The sequence below is a fragment of the Tachypleus tridentatus genome, chromosome 13 (assembly GCF_004210375.1).
Source record: "Tachypleus tridentatus isolate NWPU-2018 chromosome 13, ASM421037v1, whole genome shotgun sequence".
Lineage (NCBI taxonomy): Eukaryota > Metazoa > Arthropoda > Merostomata > Xiphosura > Limulidae > Tachypleus > Tachypleus tridentatus.
The window spans coordinates 128,674,710-128,687,561 of NC_134837.1; the positions used below are offsets into that span (position 1 = coordinate 128,674,710).

Here is a 12,852-nt window from a genome sequence, read left to right on the forward strand (position 1 = left end):
CAGAAATGCTTCCTGTAAGGAAAGACACACAGGATGATAAGAATTAATCAAGGCCTTAATATCATTCAGATTAGAATATAAACCCCAAAGTTCTACTGTATCAAAGTGGCCATTTTTACTTAATTGGAGAAGAACTGTTGGAGAACCCTTCAGTTTGTAACAACACCATTTTTCTTTATTAGAAGGAGGTCTGTCAACCTCCATGGATCTTGGCTTAGGTTGAGTGGGCAAGTCTCTGTTAGACATAGATATCAGAAACTGATGGTATAAATGAATAATCATTCTACATCTCGGATATGAAGAAGGTGGCCCAGGAAGTCACTGGAAGAAAAGATGGGAACAAAGACAAGAGTACACATTGACTTATCAACTCACTTATCCATACAGGGCAAAAGACACTCTCCACATGTCTGGAGAACCAATTTGATGGAGGCACAGAAATATTTGTCTGCACTTTCCCTGTATCAGTGACATATAGTTCAGCAGCTGGGGACAATAAGTTCCAAGCCTCAAGATAAGAAATGTTGTGGACAGTATGTAAACACTGTATTTCCTTTTCCTTCATCCACTTAGGACAAGATCAGCAGTAAGAATGGTGTGAACCACCACAAGAGATGTAGTGATGGCCCATCTGACATTTGTAAAAGTCATGGTCTTTGTTACCAGAAGACCATATGTCAAAGAACCACAAAAAAATGCCTTTGAATGTTTGAATTGCTGATACTGGAGACATCTGGGAAGGTTAACAATGTATGGTTACACCTTACAGTTCAGATAACATGCCTTGACAGAGTAAGGTAAACATGGTGATATAAATATAAAAATTAAGGCATTTGTCGGCATCATAATTCCATCCTTACAAGTAGGAGATACAGAAAACAGTGGAAATGCCTTGGCTAGAAAAACTAGCAAGGATCTCCAACTCTGTAATGTTCTTTAAATCCCTCTCAATGATCATTACTCAGAAGGAATCCAAACTACCATGGAGAGCAACATCACTGGGTACATTCCCAATGGTCTTTCACCTCAACAGGAGTTTGCTATGGGTAGGTGTAGGTTTCCACCATATTATCTCCAGAGCACAACTTCCTGACAGATGTGGGTGAGACAGCAAGCCTCTTATTCCAATTGTCGTTTACCAGTTTGCCATTTTTCACACTTTCATTATTTTCAAGGACTGTGGGAATTCATAACAAAGAGAGGAAGATTCAGTGCCTACTGACCATACCCACCATGAATTTCTATAAGTGAATGCACTACAATGCCAAACAAGAGCTCTGCAGCAATGCCAGGATTTTGTGAGCACTATACCCAAACATAAGCATAGGTGAAATGTCTATGACACCTGTCGAGAACATCCAACACTGGTACTCAGTTGACCATAGCCCAACAGGTCCACCTGAATAACCACCCTAAGGCTACCCATCTGCAATAATTCAAGGCCAAATTGGTGTGTTTGGTTGGACCCCTCAACTGTGAGGATCCTGTCCTACCTTTTATGGGTCAGCAAATACATGGGTGGATGTTCGGATCACTGAGAAGGTAAACTGAAAAAACAGAACCTTTTATGGGTCAGCAAATACATGGGTGGATGTTCAGATCACTGAAAAGGAAAACTAGAAAAATAGAGCCTTCCCTGAGAGGTACCCTCACCATTTACAGAAATCCACCTGCAGGTGGATAAATACACCAATCTGTAAACCAACAAATATTCTGAAAGAAATGAGCTTCTGATTACCTATAAAAGAAAAAATAAGTTAGAAAATATGAATCTTCACCACAAGATTTACAGTTATTAAGCAACAACCTTCTGATTATTGCCATAAAATATTACAGACATTAATCAATAGCCTTACGTATGATTAATACTGAAAGATGTCACAGTCACTAACAATGATCTCCTCGTTACTACAACAAGATGATAAAGTTATTAAACATCAAATCCCACTAAATAACAATGTCCTGGTTATTACTACAAGATTATGTTACAACAAAATATAAACTTCAACTTCTCAGTTACCACCTCATGATGTTGAGACCACTAAACATTGACTTTCCAGTTATTACTTCTATGTACAGTTATTAATCCACAGGTTCTTGATTTTTTTTACTATAAAATGCAACAGTTATTAATTGCTTTAACAGTCAAGTTTATAAGTTTTAAATTTACAAAATCAGTTAAAAAACTCTTAAAATTCAGTATGAATTTTGATCATTTTACCATAATATTTAAAGTAATGGGTGTTTATTAGACCTGCAAATTTTAAGTATTATTTGTAAAACTGGTACTTTCTATCAAGATATTCAAGGTATGTATAATGTTCACATTTTAAGCAGGATATTTCAACCATTAGGTGTAGGCTACATTCTTATTTTTTATCAATCATCAATGATAACAAATCATATTTCGTACTTCTAACACCTAGTCATCCAAATGACATGTCCACACATTTTAAAAGTCCAGTCAAAAAAAGATAATTATTTAAACTTATGAATACAATTGTGAGAATGAACAGTGTAACAAACATTTGTATGCATGTTTAGCTTGCTTTGAATATATTACTTTAAAACAAGTGGATTTTGTGCTGTCCATGCATTGTTAAAATTTATCATCAACAAGTCATAGACACCTATTGTAAATACCCCTATACAAAAACCTGACATGATGAAACCTATATCTTAACTCCTGGAAAGTCTATGCTGTAGCTATGACTTTTCATTATGGCTCTCCAGTGGGACAGTGGTAAATCTTTGAATTTATGATGCCAGAATTGGGGGATTTGATTCCCCTCAGTGTACACAGCAGATAGCTTGATGTGGCTATAAAAAAACACTAACTTTCTGATGAACCTGGGTTATTAAAAATTCCTTAATAGTAAGTGTTAGTGGGTTAACTCTTTAGCCCAGTAAGTACAGCACTCACTGGGCACAAGAAAGGCCTCTGCCAATTGAACCAAAGGTGAAAACTGATATAAAGTGAAAAATAAATAAATATAATAAAAACACAATTCTAGTAGGGAATTAATAGGCTATTCAACAGTCAGTTACTAGCTGCAAACCATAAATAGTTTAAAAAAAAAGTGAAACACCTTAAAGTCACCAGAATTAATGAAAAGAAAAAAAGAATTTATACAAATTTACATCTACAAAAGTTACACAATAACAGTATTCACAAGATTATCAAAAAAGCAGATAGATTAATGGAAGTATTGAAAGCTAGCAAGTAACAAATAGTGGTATATCATCGTATGTCTACTTAAACATCCCAAAAAGCCTGAGCAATTTATTATCATTCTGCCAATGATATAAGATTTTAAAAATGATAATACCTATGCCATGAAAGTTAATTCAGTTACAGCTATAAAAGTTAATTAAACATTCCAAACGCTGAGAAAATTCTCACTGTAAATACTTCATACTATCACTACCAGAATAATGTTTTCATACCGCTCTATTTAGCCTCATGTCCAAGTCAACATTTCTTCTGTAATACACAAGTACAATCAAAAATTGATGATATATCATTTAAACATATTACCCATTGACTTTTGTGCCTTTCTATTATTCCAACAGGTCCTCTGAAATTTGTATTATATACAGTGCATGGTTGATGGGCTTTGGAAAGCAAGTAATGATGGGGGGACAACATTAACACCAGCATATTACGTGAAAGCTCCCTAAACATCTATCTTTGTAAAGTTAACTTACATCTGATCCTGAACATATTATGTATATATAGTATTAGCATATGTATAAAATACAACTAATAATTTATATGTTATACATCAATATATTAAAAAGCAATATTAGTGCAGTTCCCACACAAGTTCTTTCATTTCAAATACACTATAAAAGTAAATGTTAATTTCTTTTTTTCTTAAAGAAAAACAAATCCTTACCAATAACACTTTTTGCAAATGACCTATTTTTCAAAGTTGCTAAGCCTAAGTCTCCAATCTTTACTGAACCAGTAGTACCAGTTATGAAGATATTGTCACACTTGAGATCTCGGTGGATAATTGGCGGAGATCGAGAGTGTAGAAAGTTTAAGCCCTTCAGAATTTGTCGACACCAGGACTTTAAAACCTTCAGATTGATCTTTATAAATCTACGAAGATAACTACAGAAAAAAATGATAATATATGATACACTAACTTATTTTCTAAATATAAAATTATAATATTTAAAAACCTAATTATTAAGTTAAACTAAAGAACAAAGAATAAAATCATGTTACTGCACAAAAATTTCCTCCTTTTTTTCTCAGATAATAATAAGAGTACAAAGGTCATGCAATCAGACCTACACCTGAAAATGAGTTTTTATATATTTTTCAAATTAGAGTTCAAGGAGACTGAGTGTTTCTTTAATGGAGAGTTTGTGTTCACTGATTGCTCTATTAAGAATCTGAAAGTGTTCTTTTTGAATAGGCATGCATATATCACATTATCCAAGTACATTAATTAACAGCTAGATCATGCATGATAAGATTTAGTCTGCAGAAGGATGAACTTGGTGTTTAGAAAGAGACAAGACCTAGCTCTTAATTCAGTGTAGAATAAAATACTATTTTTTGAAGACAAAAAAGAATCAGATAGAGTTGAATAACTATGCTGTAAAAATGATAAAGAAAATTAAATACTGTATTTACCTGAAAAGATAAATTAAAATAAATTTAATTTGAAAATTAACTGATGATAAAATAAACATTATAAGCAGACAAATAAGAACTGGTAAGACTTGCTCACTAAATCCACTCTCAAACATAAACTGCTGTCCTCAGAGGTCAAAATCTCTCTCTTTTGAAAGTTTGAAAATTGTATCTACAGAGTACATTCTCTACAGAACTGATCCATCAAAAATGGATACTATGGTGCAAAAATATTTTTATGTGGCAGTCAAAAAATCTGTACTCCACTCACAAGTGAAACTATGGTATAGTACAGCTATCCCATAATAGAGTAGAAAAGCTACTTAATTAAACCTTCCACAGAAAGTAGCAGCTATGACTGAACTTAACATAGGACCTTAACCAGATAAGTGCCAGACTAGAAGAAATTTTATTTTCATGATGACAAGAAACCCACTTAAAGTAAAAATGTATTCTCAAGATGGCTGGTATGGGCAATAAAACTTTAATTAAAATGCAGTACAGAACAACATTTCAACCTTCTTAGGTCATCTTCAGGTTAACAAAGAGAGTTTGTAACTTGTTTGTTCCTCTTAACCCACACACAGAATTGAGAGATGATTAATGTGAATTGAGCAGATTTACAAAAGTGGATAAAATTTAAAGGGTTATTTAAGTGCCACAATTAAGTTTAAATGAAGTAGGGTTAAGGCTGGATTGAGGGTTTTATTGGCCTTGGGCTTTTCAACTTATAGATGTCCCCCCTTGAAATAAAACCTGTATGTGCAATATATTTATAGTCATAGCTCGAGGCCCCCTAATTAATGTGAGGCTCTGGGCTGTAGAACGGTAACCCCATGCCTTAATCTGGGATTCAGTGGGGTGCATATTTCATTGATGGAATAATAATGATCAAACATGAGAAGAATATGTATTATGTATAGCTAATAGAAGACTTCAAGACATCCAATACTGCTGAGAGAAACAAGGTCAGAAGCCAAAATGAACATTTTCAGCCAACAGAAACCTATTTAAAGCTCCATATGTTATCAACCTGAACACTTGATTATGAGCTAGTAATGAACACCCAGTAGTATGTATCTACTTTAATTGACATTTTATTATCTACACTCCACTGGCAAAAACTTTTTCTGGCTTTATAAAGACCCTCCCCACTGCTCCCATTGCCATGTGCTATATGCTTAAAACAATTAGGTCTTCAACATATGTATTTAATATCATTCTGGACCTTCCAGTGCATTAAGCAGATCAGTTATGTATATACTGAACAGAACTCAGTGGGTTAATCTTGGTAAGTTAGAACTAGTTTAAAAATTTCAGGTCCCAATTTGCCAAATTTCAACTGACATCATGTGTTCAGAATAGCCAATATCTGCTCAATTTTACATATCTTGAAGGTAAAACAGCACAGTGCTGTAAGGTCTTAATGCTCTGTATAATTGCCTTGGCATCCAAATTGTGAATCTCTTCGATCTTACCCTTTCTACCTTGTTAGGTAGACATTTTCTCTCCACTGAGTATCACACAAGTCTTTTTTTTTTGCTGCTACCTTCTCCATGAATTTTAATCATGCATTCGACAATGCTACTAGTCTATATCCCTTTAGTATGTAAAGGTCTTTAAAAAGATGTCTTCCATCTCTGCTGCTCAAAAAATTATTTTCAATTCATTCTGAATAATTGGTATTTCTGATCATGTGTCAACTCCCTGTTGAATTCTGTCATTCACTTTTCTGTCATAGCCATTTCATAGAAACCTCACCATCTTTTTGTAGCTAGCTGATATTCCTATACAAAAAGGCATTACTTTCTCTTCTTCAGTTCTATGACATCCACTATTTGGCCCTTTAATTTCCTGTGGCTCTTTCTCACACTCAATCCATACTCAATTCATAACTTTTGCAAGTTTCCAAAACTGTTTGAAAATACATCTACTGAAATATATTCCTGACAGAAATTGTCTCATATTGATTTCCTATTTACTGTTTTTTCACTGGAATTCTGATACATTTTTTATTAAATTATACTCCCTGTGTTTTTATTTCATGTTCTCATTTATTACACATTTTGGACTTGGTGCATTTTTAATGACCTCAATCCTCTCTTTTCAGACCTGATCTACATCTGTTGCCTCCTGAACACACTTCCTGCTCATTCTCTCTCTCTGTTTTTAGTTACTTTCTTGTGTTTCCCTCATCTTCTTCCTCCTGCCCTTCTTCTAGGTGTGTACCTTGAGGCACGTTTCTCATTGTGGACTCAAGTTATGCAAGTTCATAAGATTAATACCTTTACTACTGAGCACACGTGTACGTGTTTATTATCCCTTTGAGTATGTTCATAATACACGTGTATCATAAATACAAAACTGTACAGATTAGGAGTTTTAGATTTATTATTGCTATTTTTTTAAATTGAAAACACAAAGATATTACACCAAAACTCTCATAAGCACCTGCCACAGAAGATGCTAAGCATCACATCAGATAACTTGTTAATGCTCATATTGCAGCTGATAGCTCTGTCAACAGCTAAGACAAGCCAGGGAGGAATACTACTTCCCTGGAGCTGCTAAGGTTGTAGCAGGAGTACATTTCATCAGGGTCAATAACAGTCATCAAATGTGCCTAGCCTTCACTGTGATGGGCATTAATTGGAGTTAATAACTATGTTAATAACTTTGTAGAGTTATAAAACACAGCTACTACAGGAGAGTAAATGTATTATATTTGCATACCTCAAACAATTATTTAATTACTTTAAACAAATTACCTAGATAATATTTTTTATTCAACTGCAAGTAAAATATCTTTGGCAACTCATAAAAGAATAAGAAATTATAAATACTGTAAAGTTAATTTGTTCTATCAACTTTGGTGAACAATTATAATAAATATTTTTGTGCTTTGAATTTAAATTAGTTTCACATACATATTTTAAGTTTTTCATAGAAATATCTGTTTGTGAATTTCAACCTATATTTTATGCTATGATTTAAAAAAATATTTTCTGACCTGACATTTTCAAATAATAACTAGTACTTAACTATGAAAATAAAAATTATTAGTATTACCAGGAATAATGCTCTCCTACACACATTAATCATGTTATTAAAAACATTTTCTACAATATACAATTTAAATGCAATGTATAACACAGAAAAAAGTTCTGTCTTCTACTTCCTTTGTTAATACGTACATTTTTTAAACTATACTGTTTTTCGGAGTTCTTAATTTTAAACACAGTGATTTACTCAAATGATACCATGTTCATATTTCTATTGTTTCCCTTTCTTCCAACAATACAGGATTGATGGTTTTATTAAAAGTATGTTTTCCTGACAGATAGAAATAGAAAGTAATCTTTCTTTTCAGTGAATCAAATAAGGATCAAAAGCAATCACATCCTGGAGCTCAACTCTCTTGGTAAACATAGGCCTCAGATGTAAGATGCATTTTATGTATGAACTTGTCTTTATTCAGGTGTTTTGTTTTGGTATAAGACTAGATTTGCCAGTGTAAACCAAGACTTATCTTCAGATACAACTTTTAAACTTCCTTTTCCTTAGTTAAACTAATTCACATGAAATTTGTAGCTTTGGTAAGTATAAATTTTGTTTCCAGATGCTTTTGTATTTAACTTTAACTTGTGAGTTTCTGTTAGAGTGACTTGTACTGATTCAAACTTGAAAACAGTTGTTTTGATAGACAGTAATTTAACTTTTCTTAAATCCAAATGCAACTCAGATTTGACTGTATTTATAATCTAACGTGGGTTTTTTTTTTTTTTTTTTTAAGCTTTGAGGTTTTAGTTTAACAAATTGGGACTTCAAACTAATTCAAGTTTTATAAATTGTATTCAATTTACTCTTATCAGTTTGACACACAAACAAGAATTTGTCTCGGTTAGGATTTGTTTTTTATTGTATTCTATTCATAATTTTATAAATAAACATTTCTGTATTTGTCAACCTATCTCTGATGAATCTCTTATTCTCAATAATACAGTTTTAAATTTGACGAAGCATTATACTTCACAGTCTGACAGTCTCTAAACTTTCAGTTAAGAGGCTTAACTGACAACTGTATGAAAATAGCACAAATGCAGCAAATGTTGTAAATGTTCAAGATTTAAAGAAATATTTTCAATATTACAGCTAAATAAATGTTTATGGCAAACACCCACTACAAGATTTATTTTAAACATTGTTATTTAACATGAATGTTTACAATGCTATGGTGTGAGATTAATGCTTACGTTTTAAGAGTTCCTGATGTCATTAGTTCCGTAATAAGGACTAAATATTTCTTTCTTGGCAAATTAACTTCCCAAAAGTCATAAAAGCGTACAATATTTGGATGCTGTAATCCTTTGAGCATTTCTACTTCCTCTCGAAACCTTTGGCTGGTACTCTTCTTCAGTCGTTCCTAATAACAGAAAGAAGTCTTTAGTTCAGAAAAAGGTATAATAATAGTTTTGTAAGCAATTTTGCTCTAATTACTATTGGAAAGTTTGGTTTTAACATATTTATTAAATTTTGTTATTTATTACATTTGAAACTTAGTTTATGTATATCTAAATAAAAGCATATCTAAATATGCATGTTTGCCCAAAAAACCTTCCAAAGCCATTAACGCAGCATGTATTAACAGCTGTGTTCCTCAAATATTATTCTGTAATTAACTCTGTGATGTTAATATAGTAGCAACAATTGGAAAAAATACAAAATTAGAAAATGGTAAACAGTAAAACAAAACCAATCACCCAAATTACTTCCAATTTTCTGAACATCTTAAAGTGTTTAGTACTTGGAAGCATCCATCTATAAAGTAAAGTAATAGCTGACTCAGGTAAGTTTCATTACTCAAATATTGAACATAAAGCTATGAAAATCAGTGAAACCGAGTTCATAAATATACCTCAAAATACTACACAGCAAAATCGAGCCAACAAATTCACCTTGAACAAACTACACAGTAAAATAGCTATATACATTACTGAGATGACGTTTATTTCTGACCTATGTACTAAGTAGGCTGTTTGCTTTGATTAATGCTAAATGCAATACTAATGGAAAATATAAGGCAGATTAATAAACAGATAACATAACTATGTAAGTTGTTATACTGTAAAACGCATAGTTTTAAAAAAATAAATTACTAAACAAAACAGACGTTTGTGAAATGAGAATTTCTGAGCATGTTTCACAACTTTCTTGGAAGAACAGCCTAAAATAATTTACTTAGTTTCCCTGTATATGTAAGCAAGAATGTACCAAGTAACCACTAGATGGCAGCAACATCGTGTACTTCACAATTCTTTAACTTATAGGGCTATCACTGTTGTTTTTTTTTTGTTGTTGTTGTTTTTTTTATAACAGAGCCACACCAGACTATCTGCTGAGTCTTCCGAGGAGAAGGCTGTTACTGGAAATCTGTAACCTATTATTCCTTCATTTGTAGAAGTTACCCATGTTAAAGTGCGTCATATGTGCATATATCATAATTGTACATTATTCGGGCACAGGACAGGTAAATCTTCCGGCACCTGTCCTGTGAAAGTGGGTTTTCTCGGGGCACTTCCGTTTTCCCCCAGAGCCAAATTTCAGGCATTGGATCTTTAGATCCCAGCCAAGGCAACTTTATTGCTATGCCCTGAATCGGGTCATTTCACGTTTATGTTCATGTTCATATTTACTTTGACATCTGCTTTTCGGGATCTAGTCTGACTGGTTTCTCCGATGCTACCTTTGTCTCGCTCATCAATATTATGACCAACTTCATTCTTTCACCCAAAAAAAAGTCAAAATAAAAGAAAAAAACAAAAAACCCTACTAATTTCAATAATCTTTCACGAAAGGGTACGAAGAGAAACCACAACGTTCCTGATCACCCCAGTTGGAGAGAAAATTCTTCAGATTTCTCTCTCTAAACTAAACCCCTGCCACGTTAGTTTGCGTTTTGTACATTATCATAAAGTACTGTTTTAGTTACTATAGCAACGTGATGGCTTAAACTTCATAAATTGAAACAGCACTCAAAAATGTGGCATTTATATTATTTCTATTAAAACCTCAATTTATATAATATACTTACACACACACACACACAAATAGGAATAAAACAAAGAAAAACTTTCCTCGGAATTTTACTTTATATCTAGATATCACGTTGGAACTACTTTTACTCGACAAATATGAATTGTCGCTTTCTGCCTTTCTTCATATCTGAAGTAACTACTGCGAGGAATAGAAATCCCGATTTTAACGTTGTAAGTCTATAAACTTATCGCTTTCTAACCGGGAGTATCTTCTATTCTTTACAACTTATTATATAGAAATAAATAATTATTATTGTGACTAACTTACATGTATAATGGGGGCGATTACAAAGAAAACCCATGTTATAAATTAATATATCTTAAAAATTACCCATTTTAGAGAAACAAAATTTCTCCACAGACAATTCAAGAACCAAATTTGCACATGGTGCACGATGTTACTACATACTTAAATCGTTTCTTTTCTGCAAACTATATTTTTATTTCTTCGAAAGAATGGAGATTTGAATTAAATGCATGTTAACTTGCAGGATATTGTAAGAATAATTAACATTGTCCAAGACAGATGGTGTTAGAAACAGTTTTGTTCATAAGATATTACAAAAATCAGCTAACCATATGCAAGACAGATGATACTGAAAGTAGTTTCCTTTACAGGATATTGCAGGACCAAGTTAACAGTCTCCAAGACAGATGATGTTAGAAATAGTTTTATTTATAGGATGTTACAAAATTCAGTTAACCATGTGCAAGACAGGTGGTACTGAAAGTAGTTTCCTTTACAAGACCAAGTTAACACTGTCCAAGACAGTGTTGAAAGTAGTTTCGTTTACAGAATCTAGAAAGAATAAATTAACACTGTCCAAGACATATGGTGCTGGAAATGTCTTTGTATAATTTGATATGCATCCCCAGATAGATAAGCGATATATTTACGGAATTAAAATACTACATTCTTGTTTTTTATTACAGTTAATTTCATCTCAGAATGTACACAAGCCTTTCCAAACCAACTAAACACGTATAAACCCGAATTTAGATCGCACAACTCCAGCAGGTAACATAAATTATACCCGTTGCGTTGCATAACACTGCACAGAATATAATTCCATAAAGATTATTGCAATGATAACACCCCAAAACTGCTGAGTTTGGTTTGTTTTGAATTTTCCGCAAAGCTACACGAGGACTATCCATGATGGTCAACCCTAATTTAGCAGTAAAAGACAAGAGGGAAGGCATCTAACCATTACCACCCACTGCAAACTCTTGGGCTACTCTTTCGGCAGATTGCGACTCAAGTGCCCTAACCACCAGGCCTACAACCGTTGGTTCCATCACTCCAGTATATAAACCTAGTTAAAGAACTGGGGACACTGGAAGATTATTTGGTATAAATAAGTTTTTTGCCTTTATTCAGTTTGCTTTGTTTGTTTTGAATTTCGCGCAAAGCTACATGATGACTATCTGCGCTAGCCGTTCCTAATTTATCAGTGTAAGACCAGAGAGAAAGCAGCTAGTCATCACCACCCAGCGCCAACTCTCGGGCTACTCTTTTACCAACGATCAGTGGAATTGACCGTAGCTTTAGATCGCCCCCATGACTGAAAGGGTGAATATGTTTGGTGTAACAGAGATTCGAACCCGCAACCCTCAAACTGCGACTCAAGCGCCCTAACCACCCAGCCATTTTCTAATTGAAATGTATATAGTACTCAATAAACAAGTCTCAAATTATTTTTCGCGGAATATATGAAAAATTATCAATGTAAGCATACTGGTAAATTCATTTGATACCTACTCTGTAAATTTCAGACCGTCACGCATCCAACTAATGTGCACACACACACACTAAATTATTACATCTCGAAAATGAATTAAAAACAACCTCACACATCAAATTTGATCCACAATTATTATCTCCATTATCTGTTGTTTTTCTCCAGTCTTAGGTACTTCACCATTTTTACTTTACGTTTTCAATAATATGAACAAAAATGGTCTTGAAAGTTCTGTTTAACCTACCTTCGTTATCTTTCTTGTACTGACATTGTGTAACGTATAATGCAAACCTGAATCTCAATATTAAAAAACAAATGTGGTAAAAGTGTTGAAGTAGACAGACCAATATTCCGTAGAAACGTT

General features: G+C 33.3%; 1 protein-coding gene across 5 annotated transcripts in view; it reads right to left on the reverse strand.

Moving 5' to 3' along the window:
- Window positions 1-12,852, reverse strand: part of LOC143237371 (uncharacterized) — an 89,525-nt gene that overhangs the window by 40,871 nt on the left and 35,802 nt on the right. For all 5 annotated transcript variants that reach the window (XM_076476553.1, XM_076476552.1, XM_076476554.1 and 2 more), the window contains exons 3-4: window positions 8,905-9,074; window positions 3,900-4,120 (exon numbers count right to left, since the gene is read on the reverse strand). In XM_076476553.1, coding sequence (XP_076332668.1) covers window positions 3,900-4,120; window positions 8,905-9,074 — 391 coding nt within the window. The remainder of the gene's footprint in view (window positions 1-3,899; window positions 4,121-8,904; window positions 9,075-12,852) is intronic.